Source organism: Rhinoraja longicauda, chromosome 11 (assembly GCF_053455715.1).
Source record: "Rhinoraja longicauda isolate Sanriku21f chromosome 11, sRhiLon1.1, whole genome shotgun sequence".
In the NCBI taxonomy this organism is placed as follows: Eukaryota; Metazoa; Chordata; class Chondrichthyes; order Rajiformes; family Arhynchobatidae; genus Rhinoraja; species Rhinoraja longicauda.
This window is the reverse complement of record NC_135963.1, coordinates 34,908,035-34,928,757: the sequence shown is the minus strand read 5'-3', so window position 1 is coordinate 34,928,757 and position 20,723 is coordinate 34,908,035. Positions and strand designations below refer to the sequence as shown.

At 42.9% G+C, this 20,723-nt stretch overlaps 1 protein-coding gene across 4 annotated transcripts in view; it reads left to right on the top strand.

Moving 5' to 3' along the window:
* LOC144598108 (mesoderm induction early response protein 1-like) overlaps positions 1-20,263 on the top strand; it is a 57,325-nt gene extending 37,062 nt beyond the window's left edge. For 2 of the 4 annotated variants that reach the window (XM_078407994.1, XM_078407995.1), the window contains exons 9-13: positions 614-695; positions 2,592-2,686; positions 6,195-6,322; positions 12,151-12,290; positions 19,249-20,263. In XM_078407994.1, coding sequence (XP_078264120.1) covers positions 614-695; positions 2,592-2,686; positions 6,195-6,322; positions 12,151-12,290; positions 19,249-19,625 — 822 coding nt within the window. In that variant the 3' untranslated portion in view covers positions 19,626-20,263. The remainder of the gene's footprint in view (positions 1-613; positions 696-2,591; positions 2,687-6,194; positions 6,323-12,150; positions 12,291-19,248) is intronic. The other 2 variants (XM_078407997.1, XM_078407996.1) reach the window with 2 other exon arrangements.
* The last annotated feature ends 460 nt before the right edge of the window (positions 20,264-20,723 follow it).

The following is a 20,723-nucleotide window of genomic DNA, read 5'->3' as shown; positions in this document are numbered from 1 at the left end:
TGTGTGAAAGGTTTGGTGGCTTGTTTGAGGGCAGAGAATTGTGCACAAGTTCATGCTGAAGGAGTAGCAAATGGCCTGATGAACCTGTTCTATACTTTGAATTAAATCATGGATTTCCATAATTTCATTAATGAATCTGCCTTCCCTCTATCATACTTTTGTTAAATTGAAATCTAATACTCAAATGTAATGTTAACAATTGTTCAAGTATCCATTGTAGATAAGGGAGAGCTGATCTAAACCTGCCATTTCTTGTGAAAAGCATTTAATCATTCATCTCAAATGTAGTGTTTGTAACACGTTAAACTTGATTAGCTTTGCTGTAATTTTCCTAAAAAAAATTATGGTACCTATGTTCCAAACTAGTTAAGAACATATAGTAACAATAATATGACAATATTATATAAATAATAAATTATTAGAAGTGCCATTGTGTGATAGTACCTATAATAATAATAAACATTAACCATGGGTGGTTAATTTTAAAATCATATGCATGCATCAAATTTTCTAAGTTAAACAGAGTTTTAGATGAAAAGCTTCTATAAATAACATAACTGTTAACTAACCTGGAAAAGTCTACAGATATGTGAATTATTTTTATCTTTCTCAGGCATTGTATGAATTGGTTAAGTGCAATTTTGATACAGAGGAGGCACTGCGGAGATTGAGATTTAATGTGAAAGCAGCCAGAGGTAAGAGCATTTTAATTTTCCAATAAATTATTTATTTTGCAATTGGTGGTATACGCACAACTATTTCCACAGCTTTGAAATAATGGACCAAACATTGCCTGTAATTATTGCTGCTCAACATGGTACATATGGACATGACTTTCCTGGATTCTTCAGTGTTTGCTTGCTTTACATAATTATCTGTCCAAAATAGCACTGGCAGCTGGACTTGGCAAGTGTTAATTTTGGCAGGTGGGCAAACCAGGGTAAGTGTCACCTCTGGTATAGCAGCTAGATAGAAACTGGCCAGCCAGCCAAGCCGTGGCATTAACTTAGTGAAATATAAAACAAATATTTGAAAACATTCAAAACCCATAATATTTTTTTAAAGCATGGTCTACTAGGGCAGTGTTGACCATCAACCCAATTTACACTCTTCCCACATAAATCTATTTCATATTTCCCTCCATATTCTCATCAACACACCTCAGATTCTACTATTCCTTACAAGCTAGGGCAATTTACAGTGCTCATTTGACTTACAAATCCACATGCCTTTTTGGATGGGGAAAGAAACCCAAGCAACAACAAAAAAAACCACTCGATCATAGGGAGCACATGCAAACTCCATATAGACAGCACCCAAAGTCGGGTGTCGACCAATATTTAAGCAGATTTTAAAAAATATATATTTCCTTATGCTTTCGTAGGTATCTCAAAGCAATTCCTCTTCATTCAAAGATTGAGCCCAGAATTCCTCCTTTGTTTAATCTATCAAAGATTTGGCTGTCAGATTCTTCAGTATTTCAGATTACTTGGTAATCAACTTTCCTGTCAGTTCAACGAAGACTTCAAACCTATGGTTTTAATGCTTTTCTGAGCACCCATAATCGTTTTTCTCATCTGCTTCAGAGAACAGAGATTAGATGCTTAATTTATCTAGTTCTTTACCACAGAGACTGATATCAGCATTGCTTTCAGATACATTAGGTAAATTTTATCTGAGAGGATCATAAAAAGCTTTTTTTTCCTATCGTATTCCTGTGTTTCCAATGGTAATCTGTTTTTCTCAATATACACATCCCTTTTAGTTGAATACATTTTTTCTAATTAAAGAATGTCTTCTCTTGCTAACTTTAGCAGTTTGGAGCTAACATCTGTTTTTGAATATACATTTTATATACTTTGGTTGCTTTTTCTTTAAAATGGTCTGAATTATGTACACCGAACTGACCATGCTGATATTGATCTCTAATTGTTAATAGATCTAAGATTATAAATGAATATGGAGAAATAGGAGTGGGAGGCCTTATTGTGTAGTTGTAACAATAGAATGAAATCTTGAGTAATTATTACATAATAATTTCATTATTATATTTCTTTATTTATTGGGGATTTTTTTTCAACATTGCTTGAGATAATTAACCAGGCATTAACCTTTTTTAAAAGTCAAATTCCATAAGAGAAGGGTCATTGGAGCAACAAAGTTTGGTATCAATGCTATCAAGATTGTTTTCATTTCCTCTACTATTGGCATTACCAAGTTCCCAATACTGAGTGCTATTATTTAGAACCGATAAGCTTTACCCAATGGCAAAAGAAATAAAATCAATTGGGAAAATTGAATGCTTGTCATGTGAAAGCTGTGATGGTGAGAAATGGATCACCAGTCTAACCAATGCTATGACATAAGGACTTATTCTCACTCCTCAGAACTTAAACAAAACTTGGATGGAATGACTTTCAATGAAAATTAGACCCTTGCCTGAAAATTGTATTTACTTCTAATTAGCTGTGGCTCCAGCATTTCATATGCAATGCAATTTGTTCTTCAGATTAAAGAAGAAATATGCTCAATACTTGTGAATTGTGTTGCAATTTGCACCTTTTTGCTTACAATTTTTTCATTTACTGTAGAAGAACTCTCTATTTGGAGTGAAGAAGAATGTAGGAATTTTGAACAAGGACTCAAGGCATATGGGAAAGATTTCCATCTGATCCAGGCCAACAAGGTAGAATCTCTCATATCTATGCTTGTTATCTTGAAATCTATAAATGTTGATAATTGGACAATAATAATTCCAAGAATGAAATCTAAAAAAGATTGGAATTTCAACCAGAAAAATCACTAACATTTTCATGCCTCATCTGCGACCCATAATGCAGGCAGAACAATATGTGATTCTAGACTCACCAGTGCAGTTGACTTTTAATTCCCTCCCAGAATAAAGGGACAGTTAGAGATAGATAATAAATCCTGACATAAGCCATGCCATCCCTGTGTGAATAAATTAATTTCAAATAATTATAATGCAGTTAATGTACTATCCAGATTTTAAAAGATCAATTTGAAGGATAATCGTGAGAGGAATAGATCGGGTAGATGCACAGAGACTTGCCTATAGTCGGGGAATCAAGAACCAGAGGACACAGGCTTAAGGCGAGGGGGGAAAGATTTAATCGGAATCTGAGGGGTAACATTTTCACGCAAAGGGTGGTAGGTGTTTGGAACAAGCTCCCAGACGAAGTAGTTGAGGCAGGTACATTTCAGAAACATTTAGACCGACCGGTACATGGATAGGACAGGTGTAGAGGAATGTATGGGCCTATATGGCACATGCTGGCCAGTGTGGGCAAGTTGAGCCGATGTGCCTGTTCCCACACTGTAAGACTCTGACTATGAGAGCTTTATGCTTTCCTTCAAATCCGCATTAAGGAATAACTAAACCAAGAAAGCAAAAAATGCATGTATTATGTTAGAGTGGTAGGAAAGCTATTGCAAAGGATTCTTCGGGTTCAAATTTTCTCTCATTTCGACAGGCTAATTTGCGATAGTCTGCATTGCTTTATCCCCAGCAAGTCATATTTATGAACTTGATTGAGTTTTTTGAGGAGGTGTCGAAGGTGATTGATGAGGTAGACCAGTGGATGTGTCTCCTTGGATATTAGTAAGGCATTTGATAATGTCCCTCGTGATAGCTGATCCATAAGATTAAGAGGCCTGGAATCTACAGTGAGTTGTTTGGATTCCGGACTGGCTTACTCATGGGCGACTGGTTGTGATGAAGGAGTTATTCTGGCTGGAGGTCTGTGACTAGTGGAGTTCGGGGATCTCTGCTGGGACCTTTGTTGCATGCGATAGATATAAATAACTTGGATGTGAATGGTTAGGTTCGTAATTTGCAGATGACACCCAATTTAAGGACAGTGGGGAAGGCTGTCAAAGTATACAAGGGCACATAGCTCACTTGGTTAGGCCGCATATCAAATGGTGTGTGTAGTTCTAGTCACCTCATCACAGGAAGGATGTTGATGTTTTGAGAGGGTGCAGAAGAGTACTTGAATGCAGCTTGGATTAGAGCTTTTTTCTTCTGGAAGGTCAGAGGTGAAGGGGAGAGCTAATGAAAGTATTTAAGATTAAGAGGTATAGGTAGGTCAGAACCTTTTTTTTCCTATGGTGGAAATGTCAAAAACAAGGCATAGTTTTAAGGTGAGAGGGTAAAAGTTTAAATGAGATGTGCAGGGCAACTTTGTTTTTTTACACAATGTGTTGGGGGAGGCAGATAAGAGAGTGGTATTTAAGAGGCTTTTAGATAAAAAACGTGGTTTGAACAGTTATGCATCGTGTATTCACCAGTGTCAAAATAATGGGTTTTGCATTTTTCCCTTCTCGTCGTAAACTAATGCTCTCTATTACTTAACATTTCCAACCTGGGGGTACAAAATTGGCACTATCTAACCATTCTACACCCCTCATGATTTTATGAACTTTATCGGATTCACACTTAGTCCCTGAAGCTCCAGCAGAAATAATGGTTTGTCGAACCCCTCCATTTAACTAACATGCTGTAATCCAAGCAATGTCCTGCACCAATCCATTCTCTGGCACTGTTTACAAAGCCTCCACATCCATCCTGCAGTGTGGTGATCTGAACTGCTTGCAATACACCAAATGTGCCCTAGCTGACGTTTTATACAGTTGTGACATGACTTCCCAACTTTGAGACTAAATGCCCTAACCAATCAAGGCAGGTATGCCACACACCTCTTTACCAACCCACCCACTTGTGTTGACACTTTCAGGGAAATATGGAGTTGCATCCCAAGATCTCTCTTTACTTCAATGCTCCTAAAGGACTGGCAATTTACTGCATACTTGCGTCTTGCATTTGGTCTTCCAAAATGCTTCATCTTACATTTGTCTGCAATAAACTCCATCTGCTAGTTCTTCACCCAAGTTTCCAACTGATCTTTAATTTGCTGTATCCTTTGACAGCCTTCCTCACTATCCAAGAGTCCACCAATTTTTGTGTCAACAGCATATTAAATGAATGTAATAATTTTTTACTCAAAATTTATGTCTGATGCCATCTTGTGGAGTTAATAATAATAGAAATACTTTTAAATAAGACATGGCTGAAATAATTTCAGTTTCCAGGCTTTTTTTAAATGCATATTCTTGTGAATTATCAAATTATCTGTAGTAAAGGAATATGATGCTGACTCAAATCAGAGGCTCAGTGCATTTTCACAATATGTAAAGGTGCTGAAATTTCTTTTTTTGCATTTTAAGCATTGGCTTTTGCAGCAAGTTCAGAACTTGAACATTTTTTTAAGAGATGTTATAAAGATGTAAATAGAATTCATTGGATATTTTAATTGCATTCAGCTAATTGTGAAATTATTTCCTATGATCTTTATTTTGTTTAAAACCTAATCTTGAACATAATAAAATTTTAAGAAAATAATTTCAAGTAAAATTCTTTTATAGACAATAGACAATAGGTGCAGGAGTAGGCCATTCAGCCCTTCGAGCCAGCACCGCCATTCAATGCGATCATGGCTGATCACTCTCAATCAGTACCCCGTTCCTGCCTTCTCCCCATACCCCCTCACTCCGCTATCCTTAAGAGCTCTATCCAGCTCTCTCTTGAAAGCATCCAACGAACTGGCCTCCACTGCCTTCTGAGGCAGAGAATTCCACACCTTCACCACTCTCTGACTGAAAAAGTTCTTCCTCATCTCCGTTCTAAATGGCCTACCCCTTATTCTTAAACTGTGGCCCCTTGTTTTGGACTCCCCCAACATTGGGAACATGTTTCCTGCCTTTAATGTGTCCAATCCCCTAATTATCTTATATGTTTCAATAAGATCCCCCCTCATCCTTCTAAATTCCAGTGTATACAAGCCTAATTGCTCCAGCCTTTCAACATACGACATGAATTTTGAGATTAAATGCTTATCAGCAAACTAACCAAAAACCATCTGTTTAAATGAGATTATTAACTCAAAACATTGGCAACTGGTTGTACTACTTATGGATGAGATGATTAATAAAATAATAGATTTAATAATCCTGGAATAGTCTAACACCAAATTATGAAATGAAAATGGATGGCATAGCAAGATAACATTTAGCTTTCACTAAAAGAAGTAAATAAGATTTTGGTTATCTGTGCACTTAACTTTGACACAGTTTAAAGTATATTGTTACTGATTTGTTTCTGTTAATATGCACAGGTGAGAACACGGTCAGTAGGGGATTGTGTAGCATTTTATTACATGTGGAAGAAGTCTGAGCGTTATGATTTTTTTGCACAGCAGACTAGATTTGGAAAGAAGAAATATAATCTTCATCCAGGTGTTACGTGAGTATTTTTGTAATCATTGTATAATCTATAGGGCCAATTCATTTTTTAACATTGTAATATCACATCCGATTAATGTTCTGTTGCACAATTTTTAAAAAAAACAAATGATGTGGAGGCTTTAGAGAGGGTGTGGAAGAGACGAGCTGCTATCTGGATTAAGGAGTATTAGCTACAAGGAAAGGTTGGTCAAACTTGGATTGTTTTAGAATACTGGAGGATGAGGGAGGATCTGATAGAAGTATATAAAATAATGAGAGGCATAGAGAGGGTAGACAGTGAGAACCTTTTTCCCAGGAAGGAGATATCAAATATTAGAGAGCATACCTTTAAAGTGAGAGGGGCAAAGTTTAAGGATGTGTGGAACATGCTTTCTACACAGATGGTTGTGGGTGCCTGGAATATGTTGCCGCGTCAGTGGCCGAGACAGATACCATAGTGGTGTTTAAGAGACCTTTAGATAGGCACATGGATATGGAGGGGAATGGATCATGTGTGGGCAGATGAAGTTAGTTTATTTTGGAATTATGTTTGGCTCAGACATAGTCAGCTGAAGGGCCTGGATCTGTGCTGTACTTTTTCATGTTCTACCTTTTTTCCCCATCCATGACCCAAAGCCGATTACATAAATGTTTTTTACCCCAATAATAATGAAACACGTTTTTAGATTAGGTGTACCAAGGAAGCTACTTGTAGCAAATTTAAATACTACAATATTTTGATTCTGATTTCGCCATAAAATCATTGAATTTTACATTGCTGTGTCCAGTGTTGTGGAATCATGAAATTTTGAGTATTGTCCCTCTGGTTTTGTCCATTAACACTCAATTCCCTTAGCCAATTTCAAAGATGCATGGGCTTTATTTTTAAAACTAGCATTATTTTCCTCAGGTGGCAGCCTCTCACATTATTGTCCAACAAGCCTACTGTGGTTTGCTTTGTCTCTGGGAGTCACTCCAATTAGCACGGTGTTTGAATCTGGAGGCAGCTTCCTGTCCCTCCTTTGATGAAACTTTAGTGTCACGTTTCTAGCTCGGTGCAGTGAAATTCTTTGTTTGGCGGATGGGTGGATACAGGTTCGAGACAAAAGGAGACAAAAGAATGCAAATTAAGCAGAGGTTTGCAGGTTAATTGGCATCTGTAAATTGGCCCTAGAGTGCAGGGCAGAACTAGTGAATGGGTGATCGTTGATCAGCGTGGAATTGGTGGCCTGAAGGGCATTTTTTCCATGCTGTATTTCTAAACTAAACTAAATGGTTAGCAGCTGGGAGATCCAAGGCAGACCAAGTGCAAGTGCTCGGCAAAACAGTTGCCTAGTCTATGTCTGGTCTTGCAGATGTAAAGAAGGCCACATCCGGAGCAGTGAATGCAATAGATGTAGGTCACAGAAACGTTCATGTGAACTTCCGTCTCATCTGGAAGGACTGATGGAGTCCCTGGATGGTTGTAAGGGAGGTGTAGCAATAGGTTTTACATCTGTGGTTATTGGAAATACCTGGAACGAGTCTGGGTGGGAAGGAATGAGTGGAGCAGGGAGTTGCGGAAAGTGTAGTCTCTACAGAGAGGGGGGTGGCTAAGGGAAGATGGTGGAAATGTCGGAGAATGTGTTTGATGTGGAGGTAGGTGGAGTGAAAGGTAAGGTTTGGAGGAGCGGGGGAACGAGAGTAGAACTGTGGAACACGGAGACATTGGTGATGGGTCCGCCTTCAACAGCAGGGGCAAAACCATCACGGAAGGCTTTGAGTGGAAAGCCTCGTCTTGGGAGCAGATGCGGTGGAGAAAGAGCAATTGAGAACACAGACGCCAACCTCGTAAGAGACAGGGTGGGAGGAGGCAACAGACTCCCAAAAAACTGGGAGTCTGGGTTTATAAAAGACATCACACACTCGTCTGTTCTCTGTGATGGAGACAGGGCTGAAAAAGGGGAGAGAGGTGTCAGATAGTCCAAGAGAATTGAAGGGCAGGGTGGAGGTTAGCGATTTGGATAACAATGTTGACACAAGGAATTGCAGGTGCTGGAATCTTAAGCAAAACATAAAGTGCTGTCAGAACTCAGAGGTTCAGGCAGCATCTGTGAAGGGAAAGAACAGGCAATGTTTCAGATTGGGAATCTTTTGTCATGATAACTGTATGATAATGTATTTAATGTTGTTAGTAACTTTGCAGATAACACCAAAATCAGAAGTAGAGTAGACGGTGTGGAAAGTAGACAGTGAAGATGGTTTTCACAAATTACCGCAGGACCCTGATCAGCTGAGCAAGTGAGCTGAAGAATGGTTAATGAAGTTTAATGCAGATGTACGAGGTATTGCATTTTGGGAAGTCAAACCAGGGCAGGACCTTCACAGTGAATTTTAGGGAGAGTAGAGAGCAAAGGGATCTAGGAGTATCATATCATATCATATATATACAGCCGGAAACAGGCCTTTTCGGCCCTCCAAGTCCGTGCCGCCCAGCGATCCCCGTACATTAACACTATCCTACACCCACTAGGGACAATTTTTACATTTACCCAGCCAATTAACCTACATACCTGTACGTCTTTGGAGTGTGGGAGGAAACCGAAGATCTCGGAGAAAACCCACGCAGGTCACGGGGAGAACGTACAAACTCCTTACAGTGCAGCACCTGTAGTCAGGATCGAACCTGAGTCTCCGGCGCTGCATTCGCTGTAAAGCAGCAACTCTACCGCTGCGCATAGTTCCCTAAAAGAGGCATCACAGGTAGAAAGGGTGCTAAAAAGATATTTTGGTACATTGGCCTTCAACAAAACAACCTACCATGCTGAACCTTATCAAATGCCTTGCTGAAGCCCATATAGACAACATCTACGGCTTTGTCATCAATCTTTTTAGTTACTTCTTCATAAAATGCTGTCAGATTTTGCGACACGAAAAAGCATGCTGACTATTCCCAATTGGCCTTTGTCTATCTAAATGCATGTGTATCTTATCCCACAAAATACTCTCCAGTTATATGCCTACCGCTAATGTTAGGCTCACTGGTCTATTTATATTCCCAGGCTTTTCCTTGCATCCTTTTTTAAATAGAGGCACAACATTAGCCAGTCTACCGGCACTTCACACGTATTTAATGATGATTCATATGTCTAAGCCAAGGGTGGCTGCAGTTTCTTTCGTAGCTTCCCAGTGTCCTCTGATATATCCGAGAGATTCATCCACCTTCAGACATTCAGCACCTCGACTGTAATATTAACTGTCCCCAAGACATTGGCGCCGTGGAGAGCGCCAGAGACCTGGATTTGATCCTGTCTACGGGTACTGTCTGTATGGAGTCTATGTTCTCCCTGTGATCGTGGGAAGTTTCTCCGGGTACTCCAGTTTCCTCCCACATTCTAAACTGATGCAAGTTTGCTGGTTAATTGGCTTCTGTAAATCATCCCTAGCATAGAGGATGGGACTAATGTGAATTGGTCATCGTTGGTCAGTGTGGACCTGTTGGGCTGAAGGGCCTGTTTTTACGTTGTATCTCTAAACTAAAGACACTTACATTAACTGTCCCAAACTTTATGACATTCTTCCTATAGGTGGGCCATAAGAACTCCACCCACTACTTGCGTAGATAGCTACATCATGATGTCTCAATCGTTGTAAACCCTAGTCAATGAATGTAAGGGTGCCAAACGGCACCTTCATGATACTGTCCACCTGACTTGCCACTTTTAGGGAACCATGCACTTGTACTCCCTGATCACTATTCTGCAACATTCTGCAGGCTCAAACATTTACTGTGCAAGTCTTGAGTTAGTTTGACATACCAAAGTGCAATACCACTCACTTGTCAGAGTTAAATTCCATTGGTCCACCATCCCAACTGATCTCTACTTGTTGTAAACTTAGATATAGAATCAGAGTCATACAGCATGGATACAGGCCCTTCGGTCCAACTTATCTATGCTGATCAAGATGCCCCATCTGCTAGTCCCATTTGCCTGCATTTGACCCATATTGCTCTAAACCTTTCCTATCCATGAACCTGTATTAGTGCCTTTTAAATGCTGTTGTACCTGGTTCAACTACCTCCTCTGGTAGCTCATTCCACCACCCTCTCGGTGCAAAGGTTGCCCCTCTCGGGTTCCTATTAAATTCCTATTTTGGTGTGTCACAATGACACAGCTGGCAGAGCTGCTGCCTCAATGCCAATGACCTGGGTTCGATCCCAACCTAGGGTCTTTGCAGAGTAGGCACATTCTCCGTGACTGCGTGGGTTTCCTCTGGGTGTTCCGGTTTCCTCTCCCAACACGAAGACATACGGGTTTGTAAGGTAATTGGCCTCTAAATTGCCTCTAGTGTGTAGGAAGGGGCAGGTGGGATGACATGGAACTGGTGTGGACGTGTGATCGATGGTCAGGCTGATGGACATGTTTCTGTGCTGTATCAATAAGCTCAACTACATTAAATTGTTCCTCTCTCATCTTAAACCAATGTCCTCTGGTTCTTGATTCCCTTACTCTGGGTAAAAGGCTCTGTGCATTTACCCTATCTACTTCCCTCGTGATCTTATACACCTATCGATCATCCCTCATCCTCATGTGTTGCATGGAATAAAGTCCTAGCCTGCTCAACCTCTCCTTATAGTTCAGGTCCTCAGGTCCTGGCAACATCCTCATAATTCTTCCTCACAACACTTTCCAGCTTAACAACATCTTTTCCCTAACAGGGGGACCAAAACTGTATAGGAACCTAAAGGGCAACTTTTTCACACAAAGGGTGGTGGGTATATGGAACGAACTGGCAGAGGATGCAGTTGAGGCCGATACTATTGCAACATTTAACAGACATTTGGACAGTTAAATGAACAGGAAAGGTTTAGAAGCTAATGGGCCAAACGCAGGCAGATGAAGCACCTTGGTCGATGTGGGCAGGTTGGGCCAAATGGCTTGTTTCCATGCTGGAGGACCTTTTGACTGACTCTAAAATTGGAAATCATGCAAAAGAGCTTGAAGGCTTGAGCTATAGGAACAGGTTGTGTAGACAAGTACTTTTTTCTTTGGAGTGGAAGCAGCTGAGGGATAACCTTATTGAGGTGTACAAAATTATGAGAGGCATGGATGAAATGAATGCTCAGTCGTTTTCTCAAAGGAAAGGATTCTAAAACTAGTGGGCATAGGATTAAGGTGAGGATATCGATTTAAGAGCGATCACAGCAACACTCGGAGTCAGTCCACATCTGGAATGACCTGCCAGATGAAGTTGTAGAAGTGGATACAATTGTGACTTTTAAAAGGCATTTGGACAAAAATATGAATACAAAGGTATGGAGGTTTATGAGCCAAACGGGATTGGCACAACACATAAACAGCCGACATGCTAATTTAGTTGGAGATACAGCGTGGATACGGGTCCTTTGGCCCAGCGAGTCTGCGCTGAGCAACAATCACCCGTGCGCTTCTATCCTATACACTGGGGCAATTTACAGAAGCCAATTAACCTACCAACCTGCACATCTTTGGCATGTGGGAGGAAACCGGAGTATCCAGAGAAAACCTATACGGTCCCAGGGGGTATATACAAAATCCGTACAGACAGCACCTGTAGTCAGGATCGAACCTGGGGCTTCGGCACTGTCAGATAGCAACTCTACCGCTATGCCACTGTGCTGTACAAGGTGGACTGGTTGCTGTGCTCCACAACTCCATGTGATGTGTTCTGCTCAGTTGAGGAAGGGGTGGGAGGGAGGAAGGAAATTGTAGTTCAAAAAATATGTCTGACTTATGTGAAATATACACGTATGCAAATGTAAAGTTGTAACTAGTGTGAAACTGGTGACTGGGTTTTTGTATAACATCCTTCTGAAATTGTTTTTAGGGATTATATGGACCGACTCCTGGATGAAACTGAGAGTACAGCTTCTAGTTGTGCACCTTCCCCTCCTCCAACCACCTCAACCAGCAGCAGTAGTCAGACAGAAAGGGAGGATAATGCTACGATAGGAAGTAATACAAATGGTGAGTTCTGCATTAAGATTTTGTTTAAGGCTGAACCGTTCCCCTGGATCATGAAGTTCCCATGCATCTGATAAACTGCTAACTTTGTCATCTTAAAACATATTATGACCCAAAACAATCATTGTATGGATTTCCTATACCATTTAAAATTGATTGCCCTTTTGAAAATATCAATATTTTGTTTGGCGTGTTTTATTTTAATTTGGTTTATCGCAAGCTACATTGATAATATCAGGTATCCTTTTTGCTGACGTTCAATTATTCTCTTAACTTTTGGTTTTGTCTTTTTTTTAAATCAGAAGTTGTGTTACATTCTTTGATCCAAGATGCAGTCTCCACAAGATACATTGATTTGACAGGATGGACACAAATGGCTGGATTAACTCAGTGGGTTAGGCAGCATCTCTGGAGGAAAAGAACGGGTTGTAGCGCGTCGATAAAGGCAAGGAGCCAGGTATTTCGGGAAGGTATATTTTATTGTATCACAGGTATCAGACGGGTCTAGTCTGCCGGAATGGCTTGGCGCCCAAACCTTGTCCTTATACCTGAGTCCAGGACCGCCTCCCGGGACTGGTCCATTCCCGTGCCGAGGGGTCGGTAGAAGTATGGCCCGACCCTTGGGAGCCGCCACAGTACCCCCCCCCCCCCCCCCCCCCAAGAACCGGAGGCACGAAACGCACTGGTGGTCGCACAACCCGACCGGACCGCGTACGGTAATCGGTCGACAGAGGGGCCGGCGGAGGCACAGTTGGAGGGACAGGCGGTGGGACCCGCAAAGGGGGGCGACCTCGTGGCCGAGGCTGGGCCACCCGCACCGGTTGGTCGATGTCTAAGTGGGCTGGCTTCAGGCGGTCAATTGACACGGCCTCCGGCCGGCCCCCCATGTCCAAAACAAAGGTTGTCTGTCCGTGCTCCAGCACCCGGTATGGGCCTTCATACGGCCTCTGGAGTGGCGTCTGGTGGGCGTCACGGCACAGGAACACAAAGGCGCAGTCCCGGAGGGCCGATGGCACGTAAGGGCGGAATGTCCCATGGCGGGACGTCGGCACGGGTGCGAGCTTGCCAACTCGCTCTCAGCGGCGCTGTAGGGTGGATGAGGGCGGTTCCTCTCGCCCCGGCAACGAGGGCACGAACTCCCCGAGCACCGTGAGCGGAGACCCGTAGACGAGCTCCGCTGAGGATGAAGCCAGGTCTTCCTTGGGCGCGGTCCGGATGCCCAGCAAAACCCATGGTAGCTCGTCCATCCAGTCGGGACCGGCGAGTCGCGCCTTCAGCGCTGCCTTCAGCTGCCGGTGGAACCTCTCCACCAAGCCGTTTGCCTGCGGGTGATAGGCCGTGGTGTGGTGCAGCGGCACGCCCAACAGGTGGGCCATGGCCGACCACAGCTCGGAGGTGAACTGTGGCCCCCGGTCCGATGAGATGACCACCGGCACACCAAAGCGAGCAATCCAGTGCGCGGCCAACGCACGAGCGCATGTGGCTGTAGACGTATCAGCCAGTGGTATGGCCTCCGGCCACCGCGTGAAGCGATCCACCACCGTGAAGAGGTGGGTGATGCCCCGGGACGGCAGGAGCGGGCCCACAATGTCCACGTGCAGGTGGTCGAAACGGCGGCAGGGTAGACCGATCCCTTGGAGTGGCGCCCGGACGTGGCGTTGAATTTTTGACGTCTGGCACGGAATGCAGGTGCGGGCCCAGTGGCCAACCTGCTTGCGCAGACCATGCCACATGAACCGCGCAGCTACCAATGAGATCGATCCCCAAGGATTCCATCGTGCGGAACTCCTGTCGTGCCAGGCGTAGTTTCTCAGGCGGGAGTCGGCGTGCTCGTGCGTGGAGGGGTGGGCCGGTAGTTGTGATGTAATGGTACACCCCATGCTTGGGGGTCGACGACCGGAATTGCGGGGCCAGAATATCAGGAAAGTCCGCCAGCACCCGAGCGAAATGGGAGTCCACGGACGACAGCGGGCGTATAATGGGGTCATTCAGCCACAACGTGATGGGCTCCATCGTGGCGGAGTGGACCAAGCGCTGCTGCCTGACGTCCACGAGGAGAGAATGAGCCCGCAGAAAGTCGGCCCCGAGCAACGGCTGGGAGACGTCGGCGATCGTAAACAGCCACGTAAAATGACTGGCGCCGAAAACGATGTGAACCGTGCGGACGCCATATGTCTGAATAATGCTCTCATTTGCCGCGGTGAGGATGGGCCCCCGCTTCCCAGAATGAATGTCCAGCGGCGAAGGGGGCAGGACGCTCAGCTCCGCCCCGGTATCCACGAGGAAGCGGCTCCCGGACCGCCGATCCCAGGCAAAGAGGCGGTGAATCTGGCCGGCCACCGCAGGGACTATTGGCAGCCGGCCCCGGCGTTTCCCGGAAACGTGCACGGCTGGCGGCATTGTCGGGCTGCCGCACCCCAGCGCTGGTGGTAATAACACCAGTACCTCCTGCTGGTGCTGGTTGGAGCCTGCTGGTGTGGGACTGCAGGTGCACGACCCGCAATGGCCACCGGGGACGATCTCGCAGGCCTCCGGGACGTAGCTGTCACTCCTTCCACAGCTCCCCCGCCCGACCGGAGAAAATTGGGCGCTTGTCGAGTGACGTTTAGCGCACTGACGTCATCACGGCGCGCCGCCCACAGCGCGTCCACGCGCCTGCCGAGGGCCCGGGTGTCTTCAAAGGAGGCGTCTGTGAGCTGCAGGCGAATGTCGGCCGGCAGCAGGTGCAGGTAAGTATACTCGAACATTAGGCACGGTCTGTGCCCGTCGAGTAACGCGACCATCTCCTTCAGGAGGCTAGATGGGCGCCGGTCACCGAGGCCTGGCATGTGGAGGAGCCTTTCGGCCCGCTCCATTCGGGTTAGCATGTAGGTTTGGAGCAGCAGCTCCTTAAGGGCTTCGTATTTACCGTTGGCCGGGGGGTCCTGGAGGAACTCCGTTACCTCTTCGGCTGTGTCCTGGTCAAGGGCTCCCACCAGGTGGAAAAACCGGGTGTTATCCACTGTGATGCCCTGCAGCTGGAACTGGGCCTCCGCTTGGTAAAACCAAACGCGAGCCCGGGTCGTCCAGAAGGTCGGGAGCTTGATTCCTACCGCGTCGACAGCTGGGGCCTGGTCGGCCTGCGAGCCGGACGGGCGGTCGGATTCTGCTTTTCTGTCCATCCTAATGAATGGACCGTCGAGGTCACCAATGTAGCGCGTCGATAAAGGCAAGGAGCCAGGTATTTCGGGAAGGTATATTTTATTGTATCACAGGTATCAGACGGGTCTAGTCTGCCGGAATGGCTTGGCGCCCAAACCTTGTCCTTATATACCTGAGTCCAGGACCGCCTCCCGGGACTGGTCCATTCCCGTGCCGAGGGGTCGGTAGAAGTATGGCCCGACCCTTGGGAGCCGCCACAGGGTGACATTTCGGGTAGGGGCCCTTCAGTCTGAAGAAGGGTCCTGACCTGAAACGTCACCCATCGTTTTCTCCAATGATGCTGCCTGATCTGCTGAGTTACTCCAGCACTTTATCTATCTTTGGTATAAACCAGCATCTGCATCTCTTTGTTCCAACATTTCTTGATTTGACAGGATTCATACTTCCTTTACTGAGACTTCAAACTGGATATAGATCCCACCTACTAAAATTACAGGAACAATATTGGTCTAACCGTAACAAGTTTACCACGTTATATGTTCATATGTGAAAAAGCTTGCCAGTCAGCATAATATTTGCCTAGAACATGGTTTCTGCCATTTGCTGTTATAATGTGAAATTTTGAATTTGTGCTGTCCATTTTTATAGTCAGGTTTGCAGTGAATAAATTCTGTGCAAATGGTATCTTTGAATTTTAAATGTTAACTGAGATGTTACTTTTAGTGACATGATAGCTAAGTTTATATATTTAATTATCACAGACAATCTTCTCACATTTCCCCATTATACTGTAACGCAGTAAAATGTCGCACCAACAATTTTGCTCAGATTTTTTTGTCTTTGAGCAAGCTGATCTATTCCATTCTCTTACATGCTCCCCGTAGTCTTCCGAACAACGAGAGTTAATTATATAATATTTAATTGTCTTTGTATTTACCTTTAATCTGTGGTCTCATTTTACTAACATGCTAACAGATAATAAACAATGCATCAATATTAATCTGGAATACTTCTGGTACTTAGTATCTTTTTGTAGAAACCCGCAACATCCCAATGGATTAGGAATGCTGAAACCATTTCGATCACATTCCAGCCTCCTTTTGTGTCTGCTTTCACCCAAAGTTAATACGTATTCCTGGTTTTGTTGATTTTTAGTTAACCATTTCAGTCCAAGATGAACTTCACTCTGTTTCTGAGGGTCGAGGATGGTGGATGTTGTCTGCATGGGATTTAATAAAGCTAAAACTCCCCCATGGCAGGTTGATCCAACAAAAAAAAAAGGATGCACAAGATTCAGTGGCTTGGTTGTTTGGAGTCAGAAATTTGCTTTCTCATAGAAAGGTTTGGTGGAAGGATGTTATGATTGGAAGCCAGTGGACCCTTGGAGTACCACAGGGTATTGTTTCTAATACAGATAAATTACGGGTATAAATGCAGATGATTGCTGGAGTTGCCGACAGTGAGGAAGGCTGTCAAAGTATGCAGGGGGACATAGATCAGATACTAAAATGGGATTATTTTAATCCAAGTAAGTATGAGGTGTTGAACTATGGGAGGTTGAATATAAGTGGAAAATATACAGTTAATGGTAAGGTCCTGAATTGCACTGATATATAAAGAGAGATCGAGAGGTCCAAGGCTATAAGCTCCTTGATAGTTTAACACAGAAAATACTGTAATAGAAAGGTGCATGGTATGCTTGCTTTTATTAGTTGCGCGATTTAGTATAAACCGGTAGAACTGCTGTCTAACAGCGTCAGACCTGGATTCAATCCTGACCTCGGGTACTGTCTGTGGAGTTTATGCGTTCTCCCTGGGACTACATGGGTTTACTCTGGGGGCTATGATTTCATCCCACATCCTGAAGATGTGCGCGTTTGTGGGTTAGTTGGCTGCTGTAAATGGGTGACCAGTGGTTGGCTTGGACTCGATGACACAAAGAGCCTGTTTCCATGCTGTTTCTTTCAATCAATAAATCGGGATGTTGTGATGCTGCTCAATAAGACTTGATAGGCCACATTTGCAGAATGTGTGTAGTTCTAGTCATCCCATTACAGGAAGGAATGTGGAGACTCTGGATAGAGGGTGTCGAAGAGGTTTACCAGAAAACTGCCTGGGTTAGTGGATATTGGCTATTAAGAGAAGTTGGGCAGACTTGGATTGTTTTCTCTAGAACACTAGACGTTGAGGAAAAACATGATAGAAGTATATAAAGTTATTTCAAAGACTAGAGGGCATAGCTTTAAGGCGAGAGGGGCAAAGTTGAAAGATGTGCAGGACAAAGTTTGTGCATAGAGAGTGATGGGTGCATGGAATCTGCTGCCAGGGGTTGAGGTCAAAGCAGATACGATAGTGGTGTTTAAGGAGCCGTGACTCATTCAGAAGTCTCTTGAAAGTTATAGAAATCATACATTTCATTCTCCACCCCCCCCCCCCCCCCCCCCGCCAAAACAAAAAACAATTTAAAAAATGCTTATTATCCAGTCACTATCTTGCTCACTCACTGAAGCATAAAGCAATAAAACCTACAAAATCATCGTGGTTTTGTACAAATTAACCATATATACACCTAATTAACAGTTATAGAAACATAGAAAATAGGTGCAGGAGGAGGCCATTCGGCACTTTGAGCCAGCACCGCCATTCATTGTGATCATGGCTGATCGTCCACAATCAATAACCCGTGCCTGCCTTCCCCCCATATCCCTTGATTCCACTAGCCCCTGGAACTGTAACTCTCTTAAATCCATCCAGTGATTTGGCCTCCACTGTCCTCTGTGGCAAATAATCCACAAATTCACAACTCTCTGGGTGGAAAAAGGTTCTTCTCACCTCAGTTTTAAATGGCCTCTCCTTTATTCTAAGACTGTGGCCCCTGGATCTGGACTCACCCAACATTGGGAATATTTTTCCTGCATCTAGCTTGTCAAGTCCTTTTATAATTTTATAAGTTTCTATAAAATCCCCTCTTATCCTTCTAAACTCCAGTGAATACAAGCCTAGTCTTTTCAATCTTGCCTCGCACCTCAATTTTCCCTGCAAGTCTGTCAGGCTTGACTCAGCTAAGGATTTTTACTGGTCCCACCTGCACCAGAGGTTGTTCCAATGCTTGAGAAATCTAAAGACTGCTCTTCTGCACCATCTCTACGGTTTCACATATCGGCTCTCCCTTCCTACTCCTATACGAATCAGCATGTGGCACTGAGTAATCCTAAGATTACTACCTCTAGGGTCCTGTTTTTTTAACTTTCACAACTCTGCAAACTCCACCTGCAGAACCTCATCCCTCCTACCTATACCAATATGAATCACAACCTCTGAATGTTCATCCTTCTCTTTCAGCATGCTCTGTTTGTTCAGTAACATCCTGGACGCTTGCACCAGGAGGCAAAACCCTGGAGTGACAAAAGTGCAAAGTAATTTTCAATGAATTAAAGTTAGAGGATAGATCTTATCTGGCTATTAAAGATTGGAATATTCAAGTTAAGTGGTTTTGGATGACAATTTCAGCAGAACTGTAGGTTGATTCTTTTTGCAGGGAATACATAGGACAGTGATGTAAAGGATCTAGTTCAGCCTCGTGCTACTGATCACTTTCATCTAACCAGCCAGAATATTCAACCTTAAGTTGAATGCTTCAACCTAAGCATCACAATTTTGTCCTATCAAATCTTTCATGTTTATTCTGGGTTTTTTTAAATCACTTAATGGAGGTTTCAAGTAAGAAATTCTGTATTCTCTCTGTAAAATTATTCTGTAAAATACTTGCAAATAAGAGAATAAAGAGCCATCTGAAATCTTTGTTTTGTATTTGATGCAGGGATGAATGCTAATGGTTCAACTGAGACATCAGATCAGTGGCATGATTATGGCGAAATCAAGGAATTGAACTTCAATGGGCCCATCATTAATTCTACAATTTTTGGACCTGAAAAAATGAGCACAAATGGCTGTGAGAAAGATGATGGTTTCTGTGACCACAATCTGGTAAATGCACAGAATAAAAATGACGAGTCTGAATCAAATTGTGAAAGACCAGCAAAGATTTTGAAAACAGAAGGTGATCTTGGAATTGAAAGGAATAGTGTTGGTATTTCAGAAGCAAGCCTGCATGTGAAGTCTGATGCTTCTGAGAGTCTAACCCTGACTGACTCACGACACCAAATGCCTGTTGAATTGGATGCTCAACAAATCTAAATATATATTAACCACTTTTTATTTACTTTTTGAAAAACACCTGATTAATAATTGGGTTGATTTGTATAAATAGTCATTGACATCAGTGATGTCCTTTTAATATATATATACATACAACACACACATATCTGTATATGTTAGTATATATATATATGTAACAAAATCTTATGTAGGCTCAAATACATTCTGTATTTTTGTCATATTTCTACGTAAAATTTGGAAGGATTTTTTAAAGATAAATACTCATTTCTAGTCCATTATGTAAAATTTGTACAGTTGCTAAGCTTTATCGTGGAAGGGAGAAATTAATAAATATACCAAGAATCTAATTATGTTTGATTCATTCCATTTTGGTACAATTTTAAATTATTAAAATGATGGACTGTTTAAAATATTTAAGAGGCAGTGGTTTTACACTGTCTGCGGCTATTAGCGGGGTCATGGTTTTTACAAAACAAATTAATTGAAGCTTTTTGTATGCAAGTGTATCACTGCAGCAAAAGATTTAGCTTAAAATATAACATTTTGTCCCTCAGTATTGCTGAGTCACAGTTGATTTATATGCTGCATTTTCTTGATATTTTTGATAAGACAATTACAACATGTTGAGATGCATGTTACAAAATTAAATTGTGTAAAGACCAATTGTAATATTTTTCAATAAAAAAGTTTCAGTTAACCTCCCACGATTCTGTTACTTTCAAGGATATTCTGTGCTCATGATCTTAATTTTGATTTTGGTAATTAAACTAAGACGTGTTAAACAGTGAGTGCAAGGTCCATCATGATAGAAGTAGCATGTTTGCTGTTAGACTACTGAAGTATGCAGTAGAGCTGTTTCTGGCAATGATCCAAGCATCTGTGGTATAATTTTAAAATTTACATGAGAAGCTTTAGTGTGTATGTGTATAAATACAATGATTTGCCTTCCAGAGGACATGGGCTGATGTTACAGGACACACAGAAAACAAATTAGTACAATTTTAAAGGATGTGCCAGAAAGAACAATGGATGTTTGCACATAAATTTTAAATGACAAAAGTACACAGAATAACTCAATGGGTCAGGCATCATCTCTGGAAAACATGGATAGGTGAG